General features: G+C 38.2%; 1 protein-coding gene across 1 annotated transcript; it reads right to left on the bottom strand.

Moving 5' to 3' along the window:
• On the bottom strand, positions 4,295 to 10,934 carry LOC18604582 (ATPase 11, plasma membrane-type). Its single transcript, XM_018117879.1, has 22 exons — positions 10,740 to 10,934; positions 10,529 to 10,625; positions 10,281 to 10,400; positions 10,075 to 10,173; positions 9,843 to 9,980; positions 9,556 to 9,690; positions 9,278 to 9,457; positions 8,983 to 9,189; positions 8,778 to 8,897; positions 8,562 to 8,681; positions 8,324 to 8,446; positions 8,131 to 8,235; positions 7,885 to 8,029; positions 7,652 to 7,816; positions 7,291 to 7,529; positions 7,074 to 7,106; positions 6,857 to 6,938; positions 6,358 to 6,518; positions 5,649 to 5,834; positions 5,381 to 5,563; positions 5,062 to 5,240; positions 4,295 to 4,781 (listed from the first exon to the last, which is right to left on the bottom strand). The coding sequence occupies exons 2-22, from the start codon at positions 10,580 to 10,582 to the stop codon at positions 4,685 to 4,687; spliced, it is 2,871 nt and encodes a 956-aa protein (XP_017973368.1). The 5' UTR covers positions 10,583 to 10,625; positions 10,740 to 10,934; the 3' UTR covers positions 4,295 to 4,684.

Below are 11,816 nucleotides of genomic sequence, written 5' to 3'. Positions count from 1 at the left end.
TCAACTACATTATTAATGCCAAGATGCTGATCAGAAATGAACATTGCATTTTCAGGACAACCAATCACACGACACAATTGGTTAAGAAACCACAACCAAGATTCTTCGTCTTCCACGTGGCCAATGCCAAGTGCAACTAGATATATCTGCTCATTCGCATCTTTGCATACCGCCACAAACAGAATACCTTTGAATCTGCCTTTTAGATGTGTGGCATCAATAGCAACTACAGGCCGCATTACAGCACTGAACCCTTGAATACATTACTCGAACGCCCAAAAATAATATTTGAATCGTTGTTCCCCATCCATAGCAACACACGTGACAATACCAAGATTTTCACGTTCCAACATATGGAAATACGAGAAAAGGAGTTGGAATGACTTTTCTAGGGGACCGAACACAAGACTCTCCGCATACTCCTTCGCTTGCCAAGCCTTACCATATAGGCATTGCAATCCCCTCTTGCGATTCATCTCTTCCATTATTTCCTTTAGTCTCAATGGGGTTACATAATTTCCTTGCACCCTTGTGGAGATAAGCTCACCAATTAACCTCGCGTTCACAATTCGGTACCCACATTACAAACCATCAACAGTACATGTGTGTACTTTCTCGAACGTTCGAAGTTGCCAATATTCTCCCTCAGGCAACTTCGTTGCACGCAAAGCAAACTTGCATGCCTTCTCCTTACAACCAACCTCAAAACAAGCTTGACATGACTTTTTAACTCTAACCTCAAAATGCTCTTTTAGTGCCAACATGCTCAAAGCTCGTTTTAATTCGACTTTCGATGGAAACGCTTTTTCGTGATATAAGTGGTCGTCCATTGATCTGGATTCCTTACTCGTAACTGTTTGGAAGGATATTATATCTACCTCGAGAATAATCCATTGACGAGATACCCCTGTATTTACCCTCTCTTGATCACTATCATCAGGCGAACGAATGTCATTCTTAAGTGCAATGGCGTTCTCGTAAATAGGTTGGCACCCTCAACATCTTCTAATTCAACAGTTGTGGCATGGTCGTCGAACTCAACCTCCTCTAACACAACAGTTGTGGGATGACTTGTACTGCCACCTGCATGATTGCAATCCGGAATGTCAGTGTACTCACCCCTATCATCCTCTGAAAATCATCATGTCCGCCAACGTAATCATCTTCACAGTCATCATGCAACTCATCGTTCCAATCCGTCGTGTCGTCCTCTTCAACATCATCTTCAATGTGATCAGATGCATCGTTATCACTCACAACCATCACAGTGTCGTTTGCGAATGACAATGGACCCACTGCATTTCTGAGCGACAGTTATGTTTGTTGTAAAGTACCAAGTATTTTGTTCGATGCACATTTCAATCGGAATTGTGCAGACACCTCCTGTGTGTGTCGGGCTGCTCAAGCTCATAAGGATACATCAAACGTGATTGCCATGGTTGTTTGTTAGGAAATGCATAGTGTGGTATGTAAGAATAATTAACATTCTGTTCTAGGTGATTACTATGTTGGATACCATGTTCATGTGGAATATCGTTTGCATTTCGTGCCTTAACTGTCACAAACACAACAACTGCCCTTTCATCTCGCAAAATACTTCTACATCTTCATCATCCCTGATAACTGCTTGCGAAACCCCTGCGGCATGACTGAGTGATGCATGCAGCTCGATTTCATTATTATGTGAGTTGACCTCAACAACCTCTTCAACCAGCTTCACTAGGCTCGAAAATGACAAATCACTCCCAACACCCCTCACTCGTGTCTCACCACCCTTGTAAGTGTCATCGACCCAATCACCACCATATGTAATCATAAGTTTCACATTTAACAAGCTGCTGAAATTTAATAGAATAAGTGTCACAATTAGTCAATTTATCAAAAAATTACCCCACAATGCATAAAAACCACTTACGCAATGCCTAAGTCACATTTGGCCGACCGTTGAAATTTAACAGAAATTAAGTCTCGCAATGTCTAATACACATTCATGCAAACCCTAAAAACTAGTGAACAAAAGCCTCAAAACAAGAGGTGAATTGCACAAGTCTCACAATACCTATTAATAAGTCACTCAATGCGTAATATCCACTCACATTATGCCTCTTATGCCAACATAACCAATCACGTAATGGCCCAATGTCACGCAATACATAACAACAGGCACACAATATATAAAAACCAGTTACACAATGCCTAAAAACTAGTGAACAAAAACCTCAAAACAAGAGATGAATTGCACAAGTAAGTCACGCACCGCCAGTCTCTCAATACCTAAGAATAAGTCACTCAATGCCTTATACCCACTCACATTATGCCAACATAACCAATCACATATTGGCCCAATGTCACGCAACACATAACAACAGGTCACGCAATATATAAAAATAGTCATGCAATGCCTAAAAACTAGTGAACCAAAGCCTCAAAACAATAGGTGAATTGCACAAGTCAGTCACGCACCACCAGTCTTGCAATACCTAATAATAAGCCACTCGATGCCTAATATCCACTCACGTTATACCAACATAACCAATCACATACTGGCCAACGTCATGCAATACATAACAACAAGTCACCATATACATACAAACCAGTCACGCAATCTCTAAACAGAAGATATGCATATAACCTAGTCTCACAATACCTAATAATAGGTCACGTAATGCCTAACATCCACTCACGAAGTTATTCAGCATAATATAACAAACGAAGAAAATAGAGAAAATTGTGAGAAATGAAATTTAAATTTTATTCATTAAAAGGAAATGATACAAAAAAAAAATGAACCATAGTTCATTTTTTCCTCAGTTCATCTACTATTTCATAAATTTCGGCCAGAATCTTGTTGTTGGCTAGGATATCTCCCTTCAGGTTAAATGTCTTGGCCACTAGCTTGTCCACCAAGGCATGCATCTCTTGCTGCATTTTCTCCACTTACTCCCTCAGTGGAAGCATCTCCGGCATGTCCTCCTTGGAGGCAATCCCTTTCCCAGTGTCGACTGTTCGATGTTTGAATGCCATTACATTATCTGATTTTGCTTTAGATAATTTTCATTAAAATGGTTAATGGTTCCCTTTATTTATAGGCATGAATGCTAACTCTTCGTTTTCTACACCGATATAAGTGCAATTCAGGGGGGCTAAATTTGTTATTAAGTACCTGTTCAGCATGACTTTTATTCAGCCTATCTACTTCTTAAAAGCAAAAGACAGGTCAAACATCATTTTTCAAAAAATTCTTAATAAAAGCAGCTTTTTAAAAAAAAAACAAAATTTTTGAAAAATTACCTTAAACATTAGGTAGATAAAGTTACGCAATACCCACAAACAAGTCACGTAATGCCTACAAACAAGTCACGCAATGCTCAACAAATATTCAGTCACGTAATGCCAAATAAACAAGTTACCATTCCTAATATCCAGTCACACACCCTAATATCCAGTGACGCAATGCCTAACAAATATTCACACATCGCCTATAAACTAATTGATTCGCTACTCCCAGCTAGATTTAAGTTTTCAAACTCATATAATTTACCCATCAACTTTTGCGTTCTATGAATAACCCTAAATAAATCTAAGAATCCATAACAAATACCTTGATGTCATTTCTGCACTTTGGGATCTTGAGAAAGTTAGATGGTGATATAGACCTCGATGGCATTGGAGAGCTAGACGGCGAGATATATACCCCGATGGCCTTAGAGAGCTGGACGAAGGGATAGCTAAATCGAGATTTAATTTTAAAATTTTTATCTGAATGGCAGAAGAGGAAAAAGAAACCGAAACCACTTACTTTGGATTAAATGGTTTAAAGGGTATTCTTGTCAAGTTTTGTCAAAAATAATTTAAAAACAGTTAATATTATACTAAAGGTCATTTCTGAAGTGATCTTATAAAGAAAGTCATTTCTCACAATTTCCTCTTAAAAAAAATAATAGGCATTATCAATAGTCCCCCATGTGATGTTGAGGCATGAAATTATAGCTGCAGTGGCATCAACCTGTATCAACATTTTGCTGCTGATGCTGTCGTTTAACCTGCCTTTGCTTCCAAGCCATTAAGCTTTGAAAACTAATACTAGCTTGGGCTGCACTCGGACGGAGAAAACATATAGGTTTCGGTTGGAGAGAGAAATGGGAAAACCCAACTCTATTTTATAATCCAAATTCAATGTATCCATTCATTTCAATTTTCAAGGACCAGAGCCGCATCACGCTGTCAATAATCATAGTTACATTTATTTTTTGTCAGCAAAGAGCAACTTTACGACTAGGAGTGAAAGATTGCATCAAAACATGACCACTTGCAAATATGTGTCCAGCATTTCATTTTGGTCGATTAAATACCAAGAGTTTGTGAGTTCTTATTCCCCAATAACTTCCCACTACCCGAGTTTCTTTTTAATACAATAAAACCAAAGATGAAAAACCATAAGGCTTACCAATATAAACATAAAATGCCATAAACAATAAGCGTTCCTTATTGCCGGCATAATTTGGTAACGAAAGAGGAATCAGTAAAAAATACATAGATAAAGCTAACTGCAGCACTCTTTTATCTGCTCGAAATAGGATCTTTTAATCTCAATGATGGGCAACCAAAAACATGCTGATTTTGTCTTCTCACCGCAGGTAAATGCTACTGTTACGTATATGAGTATGTCTTTGGATTGATTCCCCTAGACTGTGTAAGCTTGCTGAATTGTGTCTATGTCAAGGTTCTTCAATCTCACCACTGATTCGACATGACCTTTCAGTGTGTGGAGTTCTCTCAACCTGGAAGGAGGCAGAAAATGAAAACAAATCCAACATTATGATCGAGATAGAGAAGACAATCTTGACAAGCACAAGGAACGTCCTAGATCTGCCAAGCCAAGGACATGGAAACATTTTGCAGTTCAATCTTTCAATTTGGAGGAGATAATGCAAAACAAGGTCCCAAGTCCACTTACATGGTTCCAGCAAGAAAACAATGAAGGATACTGTACTAAGAAACTCAACCAATAAACAGAAGAATACTGCACGACAAATCAAGCTGAGCTGAAGAATTGCTTACCTAGCAATTTCAGCCCTCCTTTTGGCTTCCTCGGCCATCTGATTGAGCTCTGTGAAATGGGTTCGTTCAGTGAACATCTTGGTATCAGGTGCCTGCAAACCATGCAATGTTCTCTGTGCATGTGCCCATTGAAGCTCACGTTGTTCTTTTCCAAAATCCTTTTGCCTTGTGAATGCAATCTACATCAAAAGAAATCCATCAGAGGACCCAAAATGATGAAGAAGATCATAATGACAAAGGAGGAGGTAGAAAAGGTTTTCTTTTGGGGCACCCAAACGTAGAAAAGGTAAACTGTTTAACAAATCAGTGGGATGCATACCCTCTGCTCAATAACAAGATCCCAGGCCCTGCCACTCAAAGCATAGCGAATGAAGAACTTGATGAAATCAAGTGGGATGTAGAAGATTATGTTATAGAGCCAGATCACACCAGCCCAACCCCATCCAATCCCTTCAATTGCAGCAAAGCTCCAATTTGCATAGACAGCAATTAGCGTAGCAATCTATTTATAATCATATAGAATGATCAGTTTTCCCTGCTACCTACCAGAAAGATCAGCAATTCAAACAGATAGACAATTGACTCACCAACTGAGCTACCACAAACGCCACCACTAATAGCAAACCTGGACGCTCAACATAAGACCAACTTCGGGATCGTGTTACAAATATTAGGGCCTGACTTATAATGCTCACTTGCAAATACACTGCAGAGGCAAGCTTTCTTAAGTCATCATGAGCTGTTTTCTCAAGAGTCGGCACCCCAAATATACGCTGGCAAGTTAAAACAAGTGAGTCAACCAAGTAATTCCTCATAAGTTCACAACCAATGCTCCAACATGCAGCCCCCACCACCCCCACCCCAAAAAAAAGAGGCAATATACATATACATGTACACAACTGAAAAAAAAATAAAAATAACTGCCCAATGCAACAAACAAGTTAAAATTACAATTGCTAAGTCTCAATTTCCAGCAAGCCATAAATGGAAAAATAAGGAATGTTACAAACGCCAACCATCCCCCATCAAATATTTTCATTCTAATCTGAAGCGCTAAACAAAAATGGGAGAATAAGAAGCAACAACAACAAAACAAACAGCCAAAAAACCCATTACCACCATCACCAGAACTTCAATCATATTTAAGTCAACTACAACTAAACCTCATATGTTTTGTCACACTAACAGGAATGGTGGGGGCTGCCAACTTAATAAACATTATACGCCAGAGTGAATTTTTCTACAATGGGTTTTACAAACAATTAATTGTATAGTTCAAAATAAAGTAAATCATACCGGAAAAAAGTCTGTTTTGTATGCTGCCCAAAAGAATATAACTGTCATCACTGCCAAGTAACTACCAAGAACAATTCCGGTTGTAAAAATTTCCGCCAGCTTCCAGCTGTCTGGTAGAGGTGATGGTTTGACCCTGTCCTTGGATATTGTCATAATGGTACCTGAAATTTGATAAAACTTTTCAGCTGACAAGAACAGTCATGGTAAGTTGATACCAGCATAAAACAACAGAAATAGAAAATATCAGCAACACAAACAACATTAAAATTTATGATTGCTTTCAGAAATTATTCCGTTTAATAAAACCTATAGCAACTTCAAATGGAGCACAAATGAACAACTGAAGGACACATAGAACTAAATTTCCCAGGGGTATTAAGAAGAAAACTTCTCATTGTTTTATTAAGTTTTCAACTTGTCAAGTCTTTCTATACATGTGATAAACTTAGAAAATACAAGAGAGAAATAGAAAAGTTTTGGTTAGAATGAGAGAACAGACCATCATTGAGGATCGCAATAATAAGCACCATGAATGGCGGAAAGTCAAATTCCCAGATGAGGGCTAGCAGCATGAATCCCAACTGTGAAATCAGGCAAGCATGCAGTAAAATTTAACACTTATCATAAAACACAACCTCAAAGAGAACAAAAAAAAAAAAGAAATGGGAGAGAACAAACAATTAGAAAGAAATTATAAAAAAAAAACTCCCACTTACCACAATACGGATTGTAATGGAAACTGCATAAATCTGCCAAGGAAAAGGACAAACATAAGCACATTCACAAGAAGCAAACACACCCTGCCAGTAAAGGAGTGGTAGACTATATGACAAATTTATGATATCACTGCCAAGGCGATCACAAAGTGACAATGGCATTCATGACATCAACCTGAGGAAATTCAACACAACATCATGGTCAATGAGAACTTACAGTGTAATTTTTCATCCTCTGGAAAATGGCACGACTGGTCAAGACAGCGCTGATGATGACACTAAGTCCAGGTTCAGTAAGGACAATGTCAGAAGCACTACGTGCTGCATCAGTTGCATCAGCCACAGCTATCCCAATGTCAGCTTTCTTAAGAGCAGGAGCATCATTAACTCCATCACCAGTCATGCCACAGATGTGTTTCCTGGCTTGCAAGCGTTTTACTATTTCATATTTGTGTTCTGCACCAACACACAAATTGGGGAAAATAAACAAACAATAGACAACAAAAACCAAGCTTACTGAAGGCAGGAAACAATATATGATGTCATCAAGCAAAAATCAAATTTCAAACAATTAATACCTGGGAAAACACCAGCAAAGCCATCAGCTTTCTCAATTAGTTCATCAACTGGTAAGGCAGCTATAGATTCATCCTTGTCCTGACCCAATAAAGCAGATGATGGATACATGTTGGTTCCCATGCCCAAACGGCGCCCAGTCTCCTTTCCTATTGCCAGTTGATCTCCTGAGAGAAACCACAAGGCTCAGCAAGACTGAGTGCGAAAAGATAAAAACCTGCAAAAGAAAACCCACCTGTAATCATTTTGACATTTACTCCAAGGTTCAAAGCCCTCCTAATTGTTTCTGCACTATCATGCCGAGGGGGATCAAAGAGAGGCATGAGACCAATGAACTGCCATGGGCCACCAGAACTCTCCTTCCTTCCTTCCGGAACTTCCTGCAGTGAATGAAAGGAATGCCACATTTCAATTACACAAGAGAGACAGCAGCTTAGCACTAGAAACGGGAGTATCAACGAAAACTGAGAATTACAATTACCTGGTATGCCACCGCAAGAGATCGTAAACCTCGCTCTGCGAACTTATCAATGACCACATGAACTCTTCGCTCAATATCTGACTTATTATGTGCAAGGTTTAAGATCTAGAAAGCATTTCCCAAGCAGGGATTAGGATGAAATCCTGATAACCAAGGGACAAGTAAAGGGATAAAGGTGGTAAGAACAACCTACCTGTTCAGGGGCACCTTTACTGACTCTGTGCATTTTACCATCATTATCGATATAGGTTAAAGCTGTTCTCTTATCTGTTGGATTGAAAGGAAGGAAGTGTACTTCTCGAATGCCAGAACGTGCCTGTCAGGATCAACAAGAAGAAGATAAAAAAGGAACTGCAGAAAAAGATACTTAGTGGAAAATTAATAACCCAATGGTTATGGCTCATAAGAACACCGAGGATTGGATCAATTACCTCCTTTGGATCAGCCAGCATCCCAACTATTGCAGAATCTATTGCATCCTGGTTCTCTGTTCTAGAGGCTCGGGCTGCCATCAGAACTACAGTGTCTGCATCTACTCCTTTGGCAAAGACCTGAAAAATTAATTCAGACACAATTAGAAAGAAGAAATTAAATTCTGCACGAGGAGGAAACATGCTGTAACCAATAAAACATCTTCACCAGCAGACCTCAACAAGATTTTTGTCAACTGTAAGTTTGTTCAGAGTCAGAGTTCCTGTCTTATCACTGCAAAGAACATCCATGCCTGCCATCTCCTCAATTGCAGTCATTCTCTTTGTGATAGCCCCCTGTAGCAATTATAAACAAAACTTTGATGAATACAACTACCTTGCACCAAGGTCAATTGAAAATTTCCCGTCAAATGCAACCAACCTGCTGAGATAGCCTATGAGAACCAATAGCCATAGTAACTGACAAAACTGTAGGCATGGCAATTGGGATACCACCAATAAGGAGAACAAGAAGATTGTCGATTCCAGGACGGTACTGCCGGTCTTGAATAGGATACATGACAATAATCTCTATTATCATCCCCACTGCAATAGAGCATATGCAGAAATTTCCTATTGCCGTCAAGACCTAAAAGTTATAAGAAGAAAGAATAAGTGTCAGAGTCAAGAGACCAAAAGTTTCAACTTAGAAAAAAATAATATATTTAATCACTTGCCTTTTGGAAGTGACCAACTTGGTTAGTAGTATCAACAAGGTGAGCAGCTTTCCCAAAGAAAGTATGAACACCGGTTGCAATAACCACTGCTTCAATCTCTCCTTGTTTGCAAGTAGAACCAGAGTAAACACCATCACCAGGTCCTTTTGTTACAGGGAGAGACTCTCCAGTTAGTGCAGACTGCAAATACCACAAAAAACGCGCTTAGTAGAAAGAACTAAGATTCCAATAAATCAACATGATTACAGTAAGCAAAGCAATGATTAAGATAGACCCACCTGATCAATTTTAAGCGGATCACCTTCAAGTAACCGGGCATCAGCAGGTATAATATCACCTAGTTTGATACTTATTACGTCTCCAGGAACCAAAATAGCAGCATCTTGCTCGCTCCATCTTCCATCTCGAAGAACCTTTAATTAAAAATTCATTTAGAGATTAACAAGAAGGAAAAAATACTCGAACAAATCATATGAAAACTGCAGCATATAGCAATAACAGAGATAGAAAGCTCATCTAAAAGAGCTTTAAATTACAAACTCCTAACAAGGAACTGGAACAATACCTTTGCTTTAGGAGCAAGACGAGCCATGAGAGCAGCTGCTGCGTTACCAGCATTGTTTTCCTCGATAAAACTGATGGTGGAGTTGATAAGAAGCAGAGTAATGATACCAACAAAGTCTTGCCAATCTGGAGGCTTTCCCTGCAAGAGACAGAAGATAAAATTCATTAAAAAGCCTAAAGAGACAGATCTTCTAATGAAATTTGATATAAAAACCATCAAAAGAAGCACTCACTCCTCCATTTGCAAGAGCAATGGCCATGATAGCAGCAGATTCCATAACCCAGGAGAGAGGATTCCACATAAAGCCCAGATATTTCAAGAATTTGCTCTCCTGAATCAAACAATCAAGTAGATAAATTGTTAGTAGTTAGTAAAGAAGCCCAATCAGAATTGACAAAACAAGAGGGAACAAATGAATTGTAAAAATAAATAGAGTACCTTTTTCTCTTCAAGCTTGTTGTGTCCAAAAATGACCAGCCTTTCCTCGGCAGCCTCAGTAGTAAGACCTTCTCTGCTACATCTCAGATTCTCAAAAACTTCCTCAATGGGTATATTTTCCTGCTCACAACAGATAATAACTCAAAATTAAAAAGAAAACCTGACAAAAACAAATCAAACCCAAACAAACATGAAACATAACGTAGTTTACAAACAAAATGCTTCAAAGTTTGCTCAGATCTATTTACCAAATCCACAGTTTCCTTCAACACAGCATCCAAGACTTCATTTTTGTCCCCCATCTTCTCTTCCTCTAAAACTCAAAACTCCCAAAAGAAAAAAACTCTACCTTGCAGCAAAAAAATCAAAAACAGAAAAATTCCATTACACAACCACCAAGAAAAGAAAAACTACCAAAACTGGAAGAAACCTTGAACAACCGAACGATACAAGTGATACCCAGTTTCAAAGACTTAATCTTGAACTTAGATTTTTGTTAAGGAACCAAAATGAGAACAACCCACAACTCGAAATCTACAACAAACAACCCCAAAAAAAAAAATGCAGAACAGACCAAACAGAAAGGTGGAACCGCTAAAAGAGTAGTGGCAGTGTTGTTGTTGATATATATGTCCAGTGACAGTCCCTTGTTATTTCTACACTTGCCTTTCTTCTGTTTTTAATGTTTTTTTTTTTTAGTAAAAATCCAAAACCATCCTCCCATGCTTATGCTCTCACAGGTTGTACCATAAGCAATGCTGGTGGGATCTTGTACCCTGGGTTTTTTTGAATTTTTATGCATATTCAAAGGATTGGTTGGTGATTTTAGTGCATCTGCTTTTATAACAGTTGTTTTTTATAATATATTTTATGGCTGATGAGATGATGCCAACCACAATGCCCATATATAATAAAATGCACATGCACCTTAGCCCTACCTTGTTTTTTGTTTCTTTTGTGTTTTTTTTTTTTTCGGGATGTTGTTCATGCACAAAAAAAGATACTGCCAGAGCCATTTACTTTGATTTGTAATCTTTCCAACATAACATTAACATGCCAAGTTATGGAATTTACTAACATGACATAATTCAATCTTTTTCCTTTTTTTGTATGAACAAATTTTGTTATATGTGAATTCCTATTCAGTCTTGTTGGAGATAAATTTGGACATGGTGATGTGAAGAACAAATTTTCAAAGCCCCAAAAAGAAAATCTTTGCAGTGATGCCCTTAATTTAAACTTTCTTGTTTGTTGACAAACTGCCATGTATAGGATTCTTTATTCCTTTGTAAAATTTGCATGATTCATTTTCAATTCCTTGTATTACGTAGTCTACTCAATCAAAACATTCATATATATATATATGTTCACACCAAATTCCTACCTGCACTTACCTTGTAAAAATCTTCATGCAAATTATTTTCAAGGTTAAATTAACAACAGTGACTTGAAGTACCAAAATAGAAGTAATACAAAATAAATGAGGTTCTAAGTGAAGGAAACTTAAAGAAGATAACAACCGGTAAATCAAACCTG

The sequence above is a fragment of the Theobroma cacao genome, chromosome 3, assembly GCF_000208745.1.
Source record: "Theobroma cacao cultivar B97-61/B2 chromosome 3, Criollo_cocoa_genome_V2, whole genome shotgun sequence".
Lineage (NCBI taxonomy): Eukaryota > Viridiplantae > Streptophyta > Magnoliopsida > Malvales > Malvaceae > Theobroma > Theobroma cacao.
Note: the sequence above shows the minus strand (reverse complement) of the source record. Positions and strands in the feature narration are given on the sequence as shown.